At 40.6% G+C, this 18578-nt stretch overlaps 1 protein-coding gene across 2 annotated transcripts in view; it reads left to right on the top strand.

The window, feature by feature from the left end:
* The first annotated feature begins 1815 nt into the window (after nt 1-1815).
* EPHX4 (epoxide hydrolase 4) overlaps nt 1816-18578 on the top strand; it is a 33421-nt gene continuing 16658 nt past the window's right edge. Inside the window, exons 1-2 of one of the 2 annotated variants that reach the window (XM_073234270.1) lie at nt 1816-2356; nt 6438-6523. In XM_073234270.1, the coding sequence (XP_073090371.1) occupies nt 2126-2356; nt 6438-6523 (317 nt within the window). In that variant the 5' untranslated portion in view covers nt 1816-2125. The remainder of the gene's footprint in view (nt 2357-6437; nt 6524-18578) is intronic. The other variant, XM_017657474.3, reaches the window with a different exon arrangement.

The raw sequence follows: 18578 nt of genomic DNA on the forward strand, positions 1-18578 counted from the left end.
TAGATGAAAAAATCATCAATCAAATATGAACAGATTTCAACAATATGTAAAAAGAAATATATAACACTCTATGACCGAATTGGGTTTATTCTGTGAATGAAAGGCTGGTTTAGCATTCAAAAACTTTATGCAATTAGTCATAAAAGATTAAAGAGGTTAAAAAGAGAAGATTTAAGAGGAAAAATTATGACTATCTCAAGAGAAGCAGAATGCCTTTTGATAAAATTCAACCTCCATGTATGAAAGAACCTCTCAGAAATCAATAATAGAAAGGAACTTCATCCACATGATAAATAATATCTAAAAAAATCTTCAGCTAATATTTTGCTTCATAGTTAAAGACTGAATGCTTTTGCCCTAAGAACAAGGTAAAGGTGCCCATTTTCACTACTCCTATACAATATGGTACTAGAGGGCCTAGCCAGTGTAATAAGGCAAGAAAAGGAAAATATACTGGAGAGGAAGAAATAAAACTATCTCTGTCCACAGATGACATGATTATCTGTATATAAAATCCCAAATGATCTTTCAAAAAGCTACTATCAGAACTAGTAAGTTTAGTAAGGTCTCAGGATCTGAGACAAAAGAACAAAAATTGGTCATGTTTCTACATACTAGCAATAAGTAACTAGAAACTGAAAAAAGTAGCATTTATAATATAAAAAAAGAAATTCTTAGGTATAACTCTTGTAATATGTATAATATGCTTAAAATCATGGAAAGCAGGCAAAAGAAATCAAAGATGATCTAAATAAATGGAGTGATAATAATGTTCATGGATTATAACACAATATTGTTAAAATATCAGTTCTTCCCAAATTGATTAATAGACTCAATGCATTCCAATCAACAAATTGTGCCAAAATTAACAAACTAATGCTAATTTTTAAATGGAAAAGTAAAGTAACCAGAGTAGCCAAAACAGTTTCAATAAAAAAGAACAGAATTTAAGGATTCAGACTAAGTTCTAGACTTACTAATTTCATAGTAATGGCAAATGTGATATTGGAGAAAATACAGACACACAGATCAATGAAATAGGCGAGAGGGCCCAGAAATATTCCACATGTCAACTCATCTTCAACAGGTGTACAGGTAATCCAATAGAGAAAGAACTTTTTTTTTATGACTTTGTAATTTCCTTTATTGAACAGTCTGTGTTTGGTTTTTATTCTATGTCATTGACTGTTTTGAGGATTCCAGGGTTGGTTGTCTTCTGTCACATCCCTAGGTCTGCATTTGTCTGATTGTTTCCTAGGTTCCATTCAGGTTGGACATTTTTGGCAAGAATCCTGCAGAGGTGATAGGTGCCCTTTTCATTGCACAATCCTAGGGGGATCAGGTGGTCAGCTGTCCTTTCATTGCTTTTGCTGAGCTTGGTTAGCTGGTCAGGGCTGTGCCCACCTGATCTCCCTGCAGTGCAGGTACCTTCTTTCCGTGTAAGGAATGAGTGAACTGGGGGTTCTTTTGGAGGTGTAAATATCTGTTCACACCATTTTCTATCCTTCCCTGTTTGAAGTATTACATTGGCAGCTACAGGATGGTGAATTACTAAATTACTACTTCGGTAACTTTTTTTTTGTTTCTTTATTTTATCACATGTACATCACAGTGGTTCAACAGTGCCTGTTGGTGTGGATATTCTCCAACTAGGTTTGGAGTGGTTATAAGCCCAGCTAGGCCTCCTCTAATTCTGTGCTCCAGAAACAGGCGTAATGAAATTCCAGCAGTTAACTGGGCTGTGAGAGGATTTGAACACTCGTCAAAACAAGAGCGACGGCGCTTCCTTCCGGTACCTGGGCCGGTTTGGGAGTCTCACCTTCATTTTCCCCACAGTTTAGCAATTGTTAAATGGGACTCCACTTTGCGGAGGAAGCCGGGTCTCCAGCCCAGCCCAGTCCAGGGCGGAACTCCCCGCGCAAAGGCTCTGCCCTGCCGGGCCCTTAGCCGGGCGCTGCGTCCCCGAGCACGCACCGCGGGCGCGGACGCCCGTGCCTGTGACACGCGCGCGGGCCGGCGCGGCCGCCGGGGGCCACGGGGAGGCGCGCCGCCTCGCTCGGAGCCGGAGTGGGCGCTGCGGCGCCGCGCCTCGGAAGGGAGCAGGCCCCGCCGCCGCCGCCGCCCCATGGCGAGGCTGAGGGACTGGCTGCTCCGCCAGCGGGTCGCGATCCGCTCGCTGCTCTTCTGGTCCCTGGTCTACTGCTACTGCGGGCTCTGCGCCTCCATCTACCTGCTCAAACTTTTGTGGAGCATCGGCAAGGGCCCCGCGCAGACCTTCCGGCGGGTGGCCCGGGAACACCCGCCCGCGTGCCTGAACGAGCCCTCTCTGGGTACCCACTGCTACGTGCGGATCAAGGTGAAGGCCGGGGCTGGACCCCGGGCCCGGGAGGGAACGTGTCGGCCGTGAGCGCCGAGGGCGCGGGCTGCGCCTCCCCTGCCGCCCCGCGCCCCCTCGTGTTCCTGGGGTCCGCCGAGCGCGCGGCGGGGACCGGGAAGATGACAAGGGGAGGCAGGACGGGCGAGGCCTGGCGGGAGGGGGTCAAGGCGCTGTGCGCGCGCGCGTTCAGGGGTTTCCCTCATTCAGCGTCTATTATATTACTGGCCTGCGGGAAGGGGTCAAGGCGTGTGTGTGTGTGTGTGTGTGTGTGTGTGTGTGTGTGTGCGCGTGCGTGTGCGTGTGTGCGTGTGTGTGTGTGTGCGTGCGTGCGCGCGCGCGTGTGCGTGCGTGCTGTGGGGTGTGTGTGTTCAGGGGTTTCCCTCATTCAGCGTCTATTATATCACTGGCCTGCGGGAAGGGGTCAAGGCGTGTGTGTGTGTGTGTGTGTGTGTGTGTGTGTGTGTGTGTGTGTGTGTGTGCGCGCGTGTGCGTGCGTGCTGTGGGGTGTGTGTGTGTGTGTGTGTGTGTGTGCGCGCGCGTGTGCGTGCGTGCTGTGGGGTGTGTGTGTTCAGGGGTTTCCCTCATTCAGCGTCTATTATATCACTGGCCTGCGGGAAGGGGTCAAGGCGTGTGTGTGTGTGTGTGTGTGTGTGTGCGCGTGTGCGTGCGTGCTGTGGGGTGTGTGTGTTCAGGGATTTCCCTCATCAGCGGGTGTGTGTGTGTGTGTGTGTGTGTTCAGGAGCTTCCCTCATCAGCGGTCTATTATATTACTGTACCCTCCTCCTCTACCACCACACCTCAGAATAGTTCTGCTTCTTTTCCGTTTTCCTGCTCTAAGGGGAAGCTGTCGCCTGTCACCTTTTTGCCCTTTAGAGCTTAGGTCAGCTGTAGAGAATTGTTCCTGGTGGCGCCCTACTGTCCAAGAGGCTATCCTGGCCCAAATTTTGGAGACTGAAAGAGTAAATAGAATAAGGCATTGGGAATCAGGAGTTTATTCAGCTCAGCATAACGGAGCATTCACAGATGACCTAAGCAGCATGAACCAAATAAACAGTGTATGGCTGTGGGGAAGGAAGCAGCCTTATGAAGTCAGAGACCAAAGGAATGGAATAAAAAGTAAATGTCAACCATGTATGCAGACTCTTCAGTTGTTCATGCTTGTCCCAAACCTCCTCACGGCCCACGGATATTCTATTTCCTGAGGCTCTAGGGGGTGAAGGAAAATGGACCTTCGTGATGGCCTTTCAATACTAACCTGACAGGAGAGGATATTTATGTTACCATGTGGAGATTACTATTAGGAGCTAAGTTGTCCAGTAGCTGGAGTCCAGAAGACCAAGGGGCACGTTTTTCTTACCCATATTCAGCCTGGGGTTGATATGAAAATTAAGTGAATTAATATTTGTTAAAAAAAACCAAAAACAAGCCAAAAACTTAGAACATAGTAAAAAAAAAAAAAAAGCCTGACACATAGTAGGTACAATCACATATTTATTCAATAAATCTATTCAAGTATCTGCAGTATTTCATTTTCTAAGACTCACCGCCAATGAAATGAATTACTGAACTTTTAGAATAACTTCTACAGTTGAGGGCAAAGTCAGATTTGTTATCTTCATCCAGCCTGAATCATCTGGAATTCCTCATAATGCCTTTCTTCTGACTCTGGCCACCTACAGAGTTTCCCCAGAGGCACAGAACCAAGGAGGGGAAAGAACATTATCCTAGGAGGTAGGACAAGATGGGGGTTCTGCTCCTAACCACCTTTATGATCTGTGGTAACATCTTTGGGCCTCAGTTTCCAAATCTGCAAAATGTTGGGGCTGAATTAGCTAACCTTTAAGATTTTTTCACGTCTGTAAATCCAGGTGCTTGGGTTGCCTAATAGAAGACCGAGTCTCTGTGCTCAGCTTCTGGTTCTTGGTTTCTTCACTTCTGAATTTTTGTTTTTCTTGCTTGCTTTTTCTGCTTTTTCCTCCACTTTTCTCTCTTCAGTTTGCTTTGTATTTGCTGTATTCCTGTCTCGTTCCAATGCTTTTCGTTTTCCTTGGGCAGTCTTATCTCGCATGTGCAGAGTGATCTTGTCTGGGAATTGTTTAATCCCTCCTTCATATTTAAATGATAATCATGCTGGATACAGTATTCTTGGTTCAAGACCCTTCTGTTTCATTGCATTAAATATATCATGCCATTCTCTTCTGGCCTGTAAGGTTTCTGTTGAGAAGTCTGATGATAGCCTGATGGTTTTCCTTTGTAAGTGACCTTTTTTCTCTCTCTGGCTGCCTTTAATACTCTGTCCTTGTCTTTGATCTTTGCTATTTTAGTTATTATATGTCTTGGTGTTGTCCTCCTTGGGTCCCTTGTGTTGGGAGATCTGTGGGCTTCCATGGTCTGAGAGACTATTTCCTCCCCCAGTTTGGGGAAGTTTTCAGCAATTATTTCTTCAAAGACACTTTCTATCCCTTTTTCTCTCTTCTTCTTCTTCTGGTACCCCTATAATGTGAATATTGTTCCATTTGGATTGTTCACACGGTTCTCTTAATATTCTTTCATTCCTAGAGATCCTTTTATCTCTCTCTGCCTCAGCTTCTCTGTGTTCCTGTTTTCTGATTTCTATTCCATTAATGGTCTCTTGCGCCTCTTCCAGTCTGCTCTTAAGTCCTTCCAGAGATTATTTTATTTCTGTATTCTCAGAGTGAAGTTTTGAGCAATCAGAGCATTCTGCTTTTAGAATACACACTGACATGACATGAGAAGCAGGAAGCAATGGGAAATGCACATGCAACTTTCAGCTTAAAATAATAATGTGGGAAGGAGAGAACTAAGAATAAGTAAAGGTGGTGTGAATTATATAACTGATGGCACAGCTCTTGACGTCAAGCTGAGAAAAGTACATGACTAGGAGGTAAACATGGCAGGAATATAAATTCAGATCAGAATTACTTACATGTCCTATAGAATTTGGGTGAGATGAAATATGACACATCAGTAAGATAAAAATCCCAATTGTTTCAGAAACTCATAATATATAAGTTGACCTTGTATGTAAAATGAAAAGGGAAGAGGATATAAAAGGAATATTGACAAATACAAATCTATCAGTTTGCTATACTGATAAATCATGAGTTTTTTCTTTTTGAAAATTAATAATACTTATGTAATGATATTAAAAATGCAAGTGAGGTTTTTTTTAAATTAAGGTATGATTGTTATACACTCTTATGAAGGTTTCACATGAAAAAACAATGTGGTTACTACATTTACCCATATTATCAAGTCCCCACCCATACCCCGATGCAGTCACTGTCCATCAGTGCAGCAAGATGCCAGAGATCCACTATGTGCCTTCTCTGTGCTACACTGTTCTCCCCGTGACCCCTCACACCATGTATACTAAGCATAATACCCCTCAATCCCCTTCTCCCTCCCTCCTCACCCACCCTTCCACACCCCTCCCCTTTGGTAATCACTAGTTCATTCTTGGAGTCTCTGAGTCTGTTTCTGTTTTGTTCCTTCAGTTTTGCTTCATTGTTATACTCCACAAATGAGGGAAATCATTTGGTGTTTGTCTTTCTCCACCTGGCTTATTTCACTGAGCATAATGTCCTCCAGCTTCATCCATGTTGTTGCAAATGGTAGTATTTGTTTCTTTCTTTTGGCTGAATAGTATTCCAGTATGTATATGTACCACATCTTTATCCATTCATCTATCTTCTCATGGACTCTGAGGTTGTTTCCGTATCTTGGCTATTGTAAATAGTGCTGCAATAAACATAGGGGTGCATATATCTTTTTGAGTCTGAGAAGTTGTATTCTTTGGGTAAATTCCAAGGAGTGGGATTCTGGGGTCAAATGGTATTTCTATTTTTAGTTTTTTGAGGAACCTCCATATTGCTTTCCATAATGGTTGAACTAGCTTACATTCCCACCAGCAGTGTAGGAAGGTTCTCCTTTCTCCACAAGTGAGGTTTTGTTTAGTGAAATGGTAATAGTAAATGTACTATTTTGACAGTCAACACAAAATATCACTGAAACTCCATGCTCTCTATTTCTACTACAGGATTCAGGGTTAAGATTTCATTATGTTGCTGCTGGAGAAAGAGGCAAGCCACTTATGCTGCTGCTTCATGGATTTCCAGAATTCTGGTAAGCTTACCAACTAACTTTTTCTTTTGCATTAAAGGCTTGGCTTATCATAGTGTCATTTTGTAATGAAATATCATAGTGTTGTTCTAATGACTTTTAATAGCCCCTACTCTATGGTTGCTTACCCAGAGTAATCATTCTTAAATATTCCTGAATCATAGGAATGGTTTTTCTTGTATTCTAGAGAAACTTGCATGCTACCATCCTATATTTTTCTTTTGAGAATTAAATATCTTTTAGTGTTTTGAATTTTTGAAACAGTCAGTTACAAAACAGTTTTATAGCACCTACCTACAAGGGACAAAACACAATATTGAGTGGGGAAAGGAGATTTGAAAGAAATCAAAGGCTTAGAGTACCCGTTACCTCTTTTCTCTGGGGTGAGAGGAGGCAAAGAGAGAAGAGGACTCATGGAAGCTGAAAATGAACTATTTTGCACAGAGCAAGAGGCTCATCTGAATGCAGGTCAAATTAAGAACCCAAATATTTCACTTTAGGAAGAAAACCTGTAGCCAAAAATACACAGTTACTAATTAACTAGGAGAAAAATGTTCTCTTTCATTCAGATGAAAACAATATATGATTAAACTATTAAGAAGTGAGTATCTTTAAAAAGATGGTACCTATTGTGGTGGTGAAAAGAAAATTAGATTTTTTATAACTCAAGGCTATGATCTTGAGATGGCTCATGAACTATATTAGGCCAAGAAATGGATTAAAAAAACATTATCTGAGTTGACTCAAAGGTAAAATATGTGTATCTTTTTAGAGGTCTGGGCAATTTCTTCCTGTCCTTAAATTTCTCTCTTACTATCACTATTAAAGCCTAGAATTCCACTGTTATATATACCTCACCTCTTTTAGAGGTTTAAAGATTTTGTGTCATCCGAAGTCCTGATTTAAAATGCATCTAGCTCTGAAACCTTGATACACCTTAGTTAGTACTCTAGGAGTGAAAGGGACTTTATTAATAGATACAGTGAGGATGGTAGTGTACTAGAAAGTCTTAGGCATTAAAGAAAAGAGTGAAGGATGGCAACCCCATCTATCTCTTGACTTCTCCAGAGCAAAAAGTATATGGATGCCGCTTCCTGAGATTTTCCCCTCATGAACATTTCTCCTCTCCCACATTTGCCTGCATAAATAAACAAAAATCATTTTCACATTAAACTTTACCTGTTCTTCCATCTGGAGGCAACTTAATTAGGTGCTAAACAGCCCAGTGTAATCAAGCATAGGTATGTGGACTCATTTAATGGAGCACTTACTATGACTGGCTCACAACAGAATGTAAGTCAGAAGCATTAGTCAAATCTGCATAAAGTAACTTGGGCAGTGAATTCTGGCTCCTCCACTTCCTTGCTGCAGGACCCTGCACAGTCATCTACCATAATCACAGAGTTGCTGTGAGGATAACAAGGATCAAAAAATGTGAAAGGCCTTCCATGTGGCCCCAGTGAATACTCAATAAATGTTCATCTTCTTCCTTCATTGCCATTCACTCAAGCAGAGATCCTCAACACTTTTATTAATAAAGTCCCTTTCACTCAAGTATTAACTAAAATGCATTAAAGTAATATCTCTTTCAGAGCTAGATACATTTTAAGTCAGGACTTTGGATGACAAAATATATAAAGCTCTGAAGGAGGTGAGGAATATGGAATGGTAGAATTCTACATGCTAAGAGCAATATTAAGAGAGAAGTTTGGGGATGGGGCATTGTCCCAGATATTTAAAAAAGAGTTTCCTGATTCTGTGTGCTGCTCCTAATGATGATGATTACTGATGATTTACTGAGAATTTACTATGCGCTAGTTACTATTCTAAGTGTTTTACTTGTATCATCTCATGTAAGGCTCATAGCTACTCTTCTGAAAATAGCAGTGCCACAAAGGAAGGCACATCTCGTTTTGTTTTCTTTGGGTAAATTCCTAGAACTGGAATTACTGGATCAAATGATATTTCTATTTTTAGTTTTTTGAGGAACCTCCATACTGCTTTCCACAATGGTTGTACCAATTTACAGTCCCACCAACAGTGTAGGAGGGTTCCCCTTTCTCCTCATCCTCACCAACACTTCCTATTTTTTGTCTCTGGAATAGTGGCCGTTATAGTGGAATAATAGTGGAATAATAGCTGTGAGGTGATATGTCATTGTAGTTTTAATTTGCATTTCCCTGATGATTAGTGATTTGGAACAACTTTTCATGTGCCTATTGGCCATCTGTATTCCTTCTTTGGAGAAATGTCTGTTCAGGGCCTCTTTCCATTTTTTAATCAGGTTATTTGTATTTTTGGTGTTGAGGCATGTGAGCTCTTTATATATTTTCAGTGTTAACCCTTTTCAGATAAATCATTTATGAATATATTCTCCCATAGTGTAGGATGTCTTTTTGTTTTTCTGATGGTGTCATTTGTTGTACAGAAGCTTTTTAGTTTGATGTAGTCTCACTTATTCATTGTTTATTTTGTTTCCTTTGCTCAAGGAGATGTGTCCAGGAAAAAAATTGCTCATGCCTACATTCAAGAGATTTTTGCCTGTTTTCTTCTAAGAGTTTTATGGTTTCATGTCTACACTCAGGTCTTTGAACCATTTTAATTTACTTTTGTGCATGGCATTAGACAGTAATCCAGTTTCTTTCTCTTGTATGCAGTGTCTAGTTTTCCCAACAAAAGTTATTGAAGAGGCTGTCTTTTCCCCATTGTATATCCATTGCTCCTTTATCCTATATTAATTAGCCATATATGTATGGGTTTGTATCTGGGCCCTCTATTCTCTTCCATTGATCTGTGGATCTGTTCTTGTGCCAGTACCATACTGTTTTGATTACTGTAGCTTTGTAGTATTGCTAGAAGTCGAGGAGCATAATTCCCCAGCTTTGGTCTTTGTCAGGATTGCTTTGGATATTTGGGGTCTTTTGTGGTTCCATATGAATTTTAGAACTATTTGTTCTAGTTCATTGAAGAATGCTGTTGGTATTTTGATAGGATTGCATTAAATCTGTAAATTGCTTTGGGCAGATGATCATTTTGATAATATTAATTTTTCCTATCCAAGAGCATGGATAGCTTTCCAATTCATGATGTCTTCTTTAATTTCTCTCATGAGTGTCTTACAGCTTTCAGAGTAAAGGTCTTTCACCTCCTTGGTTAGTTTTATTCCTATGTATTTTACTCTTTTTTGATACAAATTTAAATGGAACTGTTTCCTGATTTCTCTTTCTGCTGATTCATTGTTAGTATATAGGAATGCAACAGATTTCTGTATAGTAATTTTGTACCTTCCTGCTTTGCTGAATTCAGTTATTAGTTCTAATAGTTTTATGGTGGAGTCTTTAGGGATCTCTATAAATAGTGTCATGTCATCTGCAAATATGACAGTAACTTTTCTCCTTACCATTTTAATGCCTTTTATCTCTTTATCTTATCTAATGTTCATGGTTAGGACTTCCTATGTTGAATAAAAGTGGTGAGAGTGGGCATCCTTGTCTTGTTCTTAATAGTAAACTTTCAGCTTTTCACAATTGACTATAATGTTAGCTGTGGGTTTATCATATATGACCTTCATTATGGTGAGGTACATTCCATCTATACCCGTTTTGTTGAGAGTTCTTATCATGGATGGATGTTGAATTTTGTTAAATACTTTTTCAGCATCTATTGAGATGAACATGTGGTTTTTATTATTCTTTTTGTTGAGGTGTGTGATGTTGATGGATTTTTTTATTTTGTTCCATCCTTGCATCCCTAGAATAAATCCTACTTGGTCATGATGGATGATCTTTTTGAATTCTGTTTGCTAATATTTTGTTGAGGATTTTTTCATCTGTGTTCATCAGGGATATTAGTCTATAAGTTTCTTTTTTGTGGTGTCTTTGGTTTTTGTATTAGAGTGGTACTGGCCTCATAGAATGAGTTTGGAAGTGTTCCCTTCTACTTTTGGACTACTTTAGGAAGGATGGGTATTAGCTCCTCTGTAAATGTTTGGTAGAATTAACCTTTGAAGCCATCTGATTCTGGAATTTTGTTCTTATGTAGTTCAATTTCATTGCTGATAATTGGTCTCTTCAGATTTTCTGTTTCTTCCTGGGTCAGTCTTGGAAGACTGTACTTCTAGGAAGTTGTCCATTTCTTCTAGGTTGTCCAATTTATTGGCATGTAATTTTTCATAGAATTCTCTAATTCTTTATATTTCTGTGGTGTCTGTTGTAACTATTCCTTTTTCATTTCTGATTTTGTTTGTGTCCTCTCTTTTTTTTTCTTGAGAAGTCTGACAAGGGATATGTCTATTTTGTTTATCTTCTCAAAGAACCAGCTCTTGGTTTCATTGATTTTTTCTGTTGTTTGAGTCTTCTCTATTTTATTTATTCTGCCTTGACCTTAATTAAGTCACTCCTTCTACTAACTTTGGGTTTCATTTGTTCTTATTTTTCTAGTTTTTTAAATTGGGAGTTTAGACTGCTTATTTGTTGTTCTTGTTTCTTGAGGTAGGCCTGTATTGCTACACACTTCCCTCTTAGAACCACTTTTTGGCATCCCACAAATTCTGGACTGTTGTACTTTTGTTTTCATTTGTCTCCATGTATTGCTTGATTTCCATTTTGATTATTTCATTGATCCATTGATTATTTGGAAGCATGTTGTTTAGCTTCTGTGAGTTTGTGGGGATTTTTGTTTTCTTCATGTAATTTATTTCTAGTTTGAAACCATTGTTGTCTGAGAAGTTGCTTGATACAATTTCAATCTTTGCAATTACTGAGGGTCTTTTTGTGACCTAGAATGTGATCAATTCTGAAAATGTTCCATGTACACTTGAGAAAAATGTGTATCCTGCTGCTTTTGAGTGGAATGTTCTGTACACATCTGCTAAGTCCATCTGATCTAGTGTGTTGTTCAGTGCCTCTTTTTCCTTATTTATAGTCTGTCTGGTTGATCTGTCCATTGATGTAAGTGGTATGTTAAAGTCCCCTAATATGATTGAGTTGTAGTGTATTTCTCTCTTTAGTTCTGTTAGTATTTCTTTTACATATTTAGGTGCTCCTATATTGGGTACATAGATATTTATAATGGTTATATCCTCTTGCTGGACTGATACCTTTATCATTATGTAATGTCCTTCTTTGTCTCTTGTTACTTTCTTTGTTTTGAAATCTATTTTGTCTCATGTAAGTACTGGTACTCCTGCTTTTTCCTTCCTCCCTATTATTTCCATCCCTTCGCTTTTAGTCTGTGTATGTTGCTAGGTCTGAAATGAGTCTCTTGTAGGCAGCTCATTGATGGGTCTTGTTTTTTTTATCCATTCTGCTACCCTATGTCATTTGATTGTTGCATTCAGTCCATTTACATTTAAGGTAGTTGTTGATAGGTATGCACTTATTGCCATTTTATTAATTGTTTTCTGGTGATTTTTGTAGTTACTCTCTGTTCCTTTCTTTCTCTTATACTCGTTCCTTGTTATTTGGTGATTTTCTTTAGCATTGTGATTGGATTTCTTTGTGTGTGTGTGTGTGTGTGTGTGTGTGTGTGTATTTGTGTGTATATTATAGTCTTCAGGCTCGTGGTTACCATAAGGATCATAATTTCCTAAATAAATAACAGTCTATATTTGGTCACTCTATTTCAAACACTGTCTAAAAATACTTGTTTTTTCTTCTTTCTCTTCCACACTTTATGTATTAGTGTCATGATCTGCATTTTTTGTGCAACACTTTACTGATTTTGTATATAGTTGATTTTGCTACTTTTGTTACTTTTTTTTTTAGCACTGTATTTGCTTAGGAATAAATTGGTCTACTGCCTTTACTATGGGTTTGTTTCCACTGATAAGAGTATTTAGGCTTATGAACATTTCCATCTACAGAAGTCCCTTTAACATATCCTGTAAGGCTTGTTTATTGTTGGTGAATTCTTTTAACTTTCATTTATGTGGGAAAGTTTTAATTTCTCCTTCAATTCTGAGTTATAACCTTGCTGGGTAGAGGATTCTTGGTTGAAGGTCCTTCTGTTTCAATGCATTAAACATTTCATGCCACTCCCCTCTGCCCTGTAAAGTTCCTACTGATAAATCTGCTGATAGCCTTATGGGTTGCCCTTATAAGTAATTTCGTGCTTCTCTCTAGCTGCTTTCAATACTCTATTTTTATCCTTAATCTTTGTCATTAATTATAATTAAATTATGTTATATTTAAATCTCAGTGTTGTCTTTCTGGTGTTCCTTTTGTTAGGGGCTTTCTGCGCTTCCAGGACCTGGGTGTCTGTTTCCTTCCCCAGATTAGGAAGATTACAGCAATTATTTCTTAAAAAGTTTTTCTACTCCTTTGTCTCTCTCTTTTCTGGTACCCCTATTATGTGAATATTGTTTTGTTTGGAGTTATCACAAAGCTCTCTTAGCATCCTCTCAATTCTGGAGATTCTTTTTTCTATGTGTTCCTCAGCTTCATTGTTTCCCTGTTCTCTAATTTCCATCTCATTGATTATCTCAACTTGCTGCAATCTTTTATTCATTCCCTCCATTTTATTTTTCATTTCAGTTACTGTATTCTTCAGCTCTCAGTGGCTGTTTTCAAATCTGTCTCTTTGCAGCAATCCTCCCTGAGATTATCAGTACTTGTCTGCAGAGTATATTTATGACTGTTATTTTGAAATAGTTATCAAAAAGATCGGTGATCTCTATTTCATGTAGCCCTATTTCTGGTGTCTTATCCTATTCTTTTGTTTGGAACATATTCCTCTGCCTCCTCATTTTGTCTGAGTTTCTGTGTTTCTTCCTTTGTTTCAGATAGATCCACTATGCTCCTGGTCTAGAGAGTAATGGCTTTATGAAGAAGGCATCCTGTGGTGCCCAGAAGCTCAAGACTCTTTGCTCACCTGTGCCTGGTTCTCCTTTGTGGCAGAGCCCCAGTTGCTGTTGGTGGACTGTGGGTGGGACCACTCCTCTGCCCATCTGCCAGCAGTGGTTGATCTCAGTCTGCCACAGCTGGCAGCTCACCTCAGCTAGCCCTTTGTGAGCTGAGGAGCAGTGCCTGTGCTGGGATCTTTGTGGGCTTGGCCACCCTCTGCCTTTCCTGCAGTGATGATGGTGCTCCTGGGCCGAAGAGGCAGGTGGGAGCTGGGGGGTGCACAGGGGAGTGCTGCTCAGAACAGGGCTGCCGGTGAGGAGCAAAGAGCTTTTGGAGCTGGCTCTTGCAGGTTCCTCCTCAGTTGGGCTAAGAGATGGCAGGAAGGCTGGGGAAATCTCCCTCTACCTGCCAGGAGGCAAAGTCTGACTATTGCTGGGCCAAGTGGGCCAGATGCACAGGCAGGTGCACAGAGAGACATCTTGGGGCTGAGCTGCCAGCAAGGGGGAGAGAGTGTTTGGGATGTGTTTGGGCTGAATGAGGACTGGGAAAGTGTCATCCACCTGCCCTTTCTCCTGTGGTAAGGGCTCCATCCAACCCCCACCCCTCTGGTACCCATCCTACTGCTGGTAAATCTTTCAAACTGCATCTCCTGAGTCTCAGCAGGACTGGCAGAGCATGGGTGTCCTCCACAAGTTGCAGGAGTCTCAGCCTCCCTGAGTGCTCCAGCTCTCCCTGATGTCCAGCTCCATTAATCACCAAAGCCTGATGCAATGTGGTCTCATGTTCCCAGAGCAGATCTCCAGGGACAGGTGTGCAGACTTCCTGAGCACTTATCGCCTCCCCACTCCATTCCTCTCCCTCCCACTTGTGGGCTGGGGTGGGGAAAGGTTTGGGTCCTGATACATTGCAGCTCTGCCACTTTACTGTTTTCTGTGTGGTCTCTTCAGGTGTAGATGGTCTGTTCTGCAGTTTTCAGGACATTTTCAGGGTTAGTTTGGCTGTAGTTGCTTCCTTCATGTGTATGTGGGAGGAGGTTTCCATCTTGCCTTCCTACTCTACCATCTTTTTTCCAACAAACATGGATCTTTACCCTTCAAATTTCACACCTTATAGAAACATTCAGGAGGGTGTTAAACATAAGCTTACAGTGTAAGAATATCTTACTTTAACATTTTATAATCATTCTAAATAAAATTCATGCCCTGAATGGGGAGAGTTGATAACTTAACTTTTTAGAAAGAACACATTTAAAGGCCATTATCATTTCAACTCATACTGTCTGCCAGTGGGTTTCAGCCCTGATCAAGTTCAGTATGGATTCAGTGTGACCAGAGAAATGACCGTAGAACATTCTTGGATTAAAAGGGTTATACCCAACTTTATTTCCACTGTGGCAGGTCAATCACTAAAATCCCATTCACACAGAGCAAGTCTGCATGCAGCAAGCCAGTCTCTGCCTCTGGGCCTTTCTGCCCCTGCACAGCTGTCCTCTGGGCCTCTATCCTCGGCACCGCCACCACTCTAGGCTCTGCTCTGCTATCCTGAAGCCTTGCAGCCCTGCCACCGTGTTGCCCAGAGCAGTGGACAGGGCTCTTTTTATAGAGTCAGTAATGACGTATTGCCCACACCTGTGTAGTGAGCTAGCTAACCAGGGCCAGGTGAGAAACCTGGCCACAGGAACTTTCATTTTATCCATACATACCAACTTCAATACTTGTCCATTCTCTTTTTCCTCCTGGAAGTTCTTTACCTGTGAAACAGTCTACATGAAGATAAAAATAAATCTTTGTTTTTAAAGGAATAAATTCAACCACTTAATAATTGTTTCAAGGAGTCCCAGAAAATAGCGATACCCATTTAGTATAGAATAGTACATGATCTCTCTCATATTTTAAGAAATTATACTTTTGCACATTTTTTATAACATTGTCCCATTATTCACTCTTTATGAGAGCACTTTTGCAAAATAGAAGTGCCTGGTGATTCTTTTACATGTCCTAGAATCTTCAGATGGGACAACCTAGGAGGATTCCTGCACAGGTCCCTAGACATCAATCCCATTTGCTGTAACAAAGTCAATCTTGGATGTGTCCATAACAGATCTGATTTTGTGAGGAATGGTTTTGTTTTGAAAAACTCTCAGAGATATTTTCACCCTGAGAAGCACAGATTAAGAAATATATGCAGATCTTTGGAACAAGTCCTTTCTGTTCACCAAATCCATCATTTGTTACTCCAGCAAGAACCTTGCTATCATTTAGAATAACAGTGAACTCCTGATAACTCAGTAACTCAAAGAGAACATATTTAATTCACTGATCTTTGCTGGCTGTTAATCAGAAAGCTACCTGTTGTTCAGGAAGAGTTCTAAATAACATGGAGATTTCTGGGAATCAAAAACCTGTTTGACTATATCATACCCTAAAGAAAGACGTCTATGTGAGGCTTACTCTGTCTTTCCTTTCATTCAAATCGCCACTATTACCCCTTATGGAGTCTAGTCAGTTCCATTCAGGAAAAAGTCGATTCAAATTAGAGTTTAGGACAAAGCTGTTTTGATTAAGCCATGTCAAGTCTCTCTCTTGGGCTTTCTCTTCTGTTTTTCCAAAAGCCCCTTCTCTTGCATTTCTCTCTTCTTTAAAAGCCAAAAATCTTTGTCTGGCATTTCAAATGAATTTTATCTTAGCCATTTGCCAAAATACACATGAAATTAAAGGTTTGTTCGTAGATCAAATAGATCAAAATATTTGATACAATGGAAACCAAATAAATTGGCAATGTGTTTAAAAGTGCTTTTTAAATGGAAAAGCATCTTACAAATGTAAGGTATTATCTTCATTTATCACCATTACCTAAGAATAGCTTTTGAGAATTGGTGACATTTAATATATACTATTAGATGTACTCAGAAATAATAAAATCCCAGGTCTTCTTTCTGAAAATCTAAAGGAAATATCAAACAAGATTCCCATCTAGGAGACCGTTAGCTAAATTGGCCCAAAATAAGGCTGTTTGTCAAGAGATGATTTTCCTCCCACTCTCTCTCCACCTCAATTTGCATTGCTTTTAAAAATATTTTGAGCTGATGCAGTTTCTTTGAGTTGTCTTCATCACCAGCTGTATGGAATGCATTCATCATTACTCAAGTGCTGAGGCAAGCGAGAGCTCACCATACATGCAGCTGAACACAGACTGATGACTCTGGCTTTTTCTCTGTTGTGAAGGAGAAAAGGATATTCTACATCTGAAAGTGGCTAACCTGGTAAACCAAAAGCCTCCTTATGTTAAGAGTAATAACTAGGAAAGAGGTTGCTTTTTTAAAAGTGTCCTCTGCTATTACCTAAAGCTAAGAGAATAAAATGTGGATGAAAATAGCTAGATTTATTTAAAGTATTTTCAGGAGTTACGGGTTTTGTAATGTTTCATTCCTGTGTCAAGGGGGTTGTTTTTGTTTAATTCATATGAATGACATTGTCTTGACAATGGGTTTCAGCCCCAGGCAGGTTCAGTATGGATTCAATGAGACCAGGGAACAACAATGGAATATTCTTGGGGTGAAAGGGTTTATACCCAACTTTTTATTTCTACGGTGGCAGGTCAATCACTAGAATCCCATCCACTCAGAGCAAGTCTGCATGCAGAAAGCCAGTCTCTGCCTCTGGGCCTCTCCACCCCCGCAACCGTCTCTGTCCTCAGTGCTGCCACCACTCCAGCTTCTGCTCTCCTGCAGCCTTGCAGCCCAGAGCCCTGGGCAGAGCTCTTTATATAGAGTCAGTAGCAACATATTGCCCACATGTGTATAGTGAGCTAGCTGACCAGGGCCAGGTGAGAATCCCGGCCATAGGAACCTTCACTTTCTCCACAGACATGCCCATCAGTCTATCACTAGGATGATTTCTTTTTCAGTTTAGAGTTAAATAAAGCATATTTGATTTATGCTTTGTGAACTCCAGGAAGATTACATTTTAAAATTATTTTGCAATTTAAGATGACAGTTGCCCTATGTGGATAAAATGAGAGTTCCTGTGGCCAGGATTCTCACCTGGCCCTGGTTGACTGGCTCACTGCACACCTGTGGGCAATACATGGCTGTTGACTCTATATAAAGAGCTCCTCCTGGTGCTCTGGGAGCGACATGGTGGCAGGGCTACAAGGCTGCGGGAGAGCAGAGCAGAGGCTGGAGTGGTGGCAGCACTGAGAACAGAGGCCCAGAGGACAGCTGTGTGGGACAACTGTGCAGAGAGGCCCAGAGGACAGCTGTGTGGGACAACTGTGCAGAGAGATCCGGAGGATGGCTGTGCGGGACAACTGTGCAGAGCTGCCCAGAGGACGGCTGTGCGGACAGAGGAGCCCAGAGGCAGAGACCGACTTGCTGCATGCAGACTTGCTCTGAGTGAATGGGATTTTAGTGACTGACCTGCCACTGTGGGAATAAAGTTGAGTATAACCCTTTCACCCCAAGAACGTTTTGCTGTCAATTTCTTTGGTCACATTGAACCCATAACAAACTTGCCTGGGGCTGAAACCCACTGGCAAGACACCCTATTTCTTAGAAATGTTTAAGATACTGTTTGATCCCACTCATTAATAATAGTGTTAGTTGAATTTATTTGTAGTGCAGTTTAAATTATTAATCAGATAATGACATGCAGGTATTATGTTTGCATAATCTGTAATACAGTTTTAAATATAAATAGTATGGGATTGTACACATTATTTTGAGTCAAATTTCTACCTTGAAAATTAAATCAATTTTAAATGAGGACACAGATACTTAGGATATTAAAACAATGTACATTTTTGAAGTTGAATATAAATTCCCCAACAGGAACTGGGAACTTTAGTTGTCATTATCTCAAGGTTTGAACTGGAACAGAGTTTTATTGAATAACTGATGCTTCTAACACTATCAAGATTCAGTGCTTTCATTTGTTTGTTGTTTCATTTATTCAGCAAATCCTTATTGAGTACCTACATGGTCTAGGTATTCTATCAGCCACCTCAGTAAGCACAATTGGGTGGAAGCACAAGACACCAACAGATTATTACAAAGCACCTGGCAGTGCAGTGAGGTCATGTGCAAGTGGGAGAGTATAGAAGGGGCCCACTCAACCCACCTGTAAAGGAGGCAGCCAGGAAGTCTCCTGAAAGAGGAGATGCTCAGTGTCAGGAGTTCAATGAGGGGTGAAGGGCAGGGATTGTGAGTAGTAGGGGAA

Source organism: Manis javanica, chromosome 4 (assembly GCF_040802235.1).
Source record: "Manis javanica isolate MJ-LG chromosome 4, MJ_LKY, whole genome shotgun sequence".
NCBI classification, from domain to species: domain Eukaryota; kingdom Metazoa; phylum Chordata; class Mammalia; order Pholidota; family Manidae; genus Manis; species Manis javanica.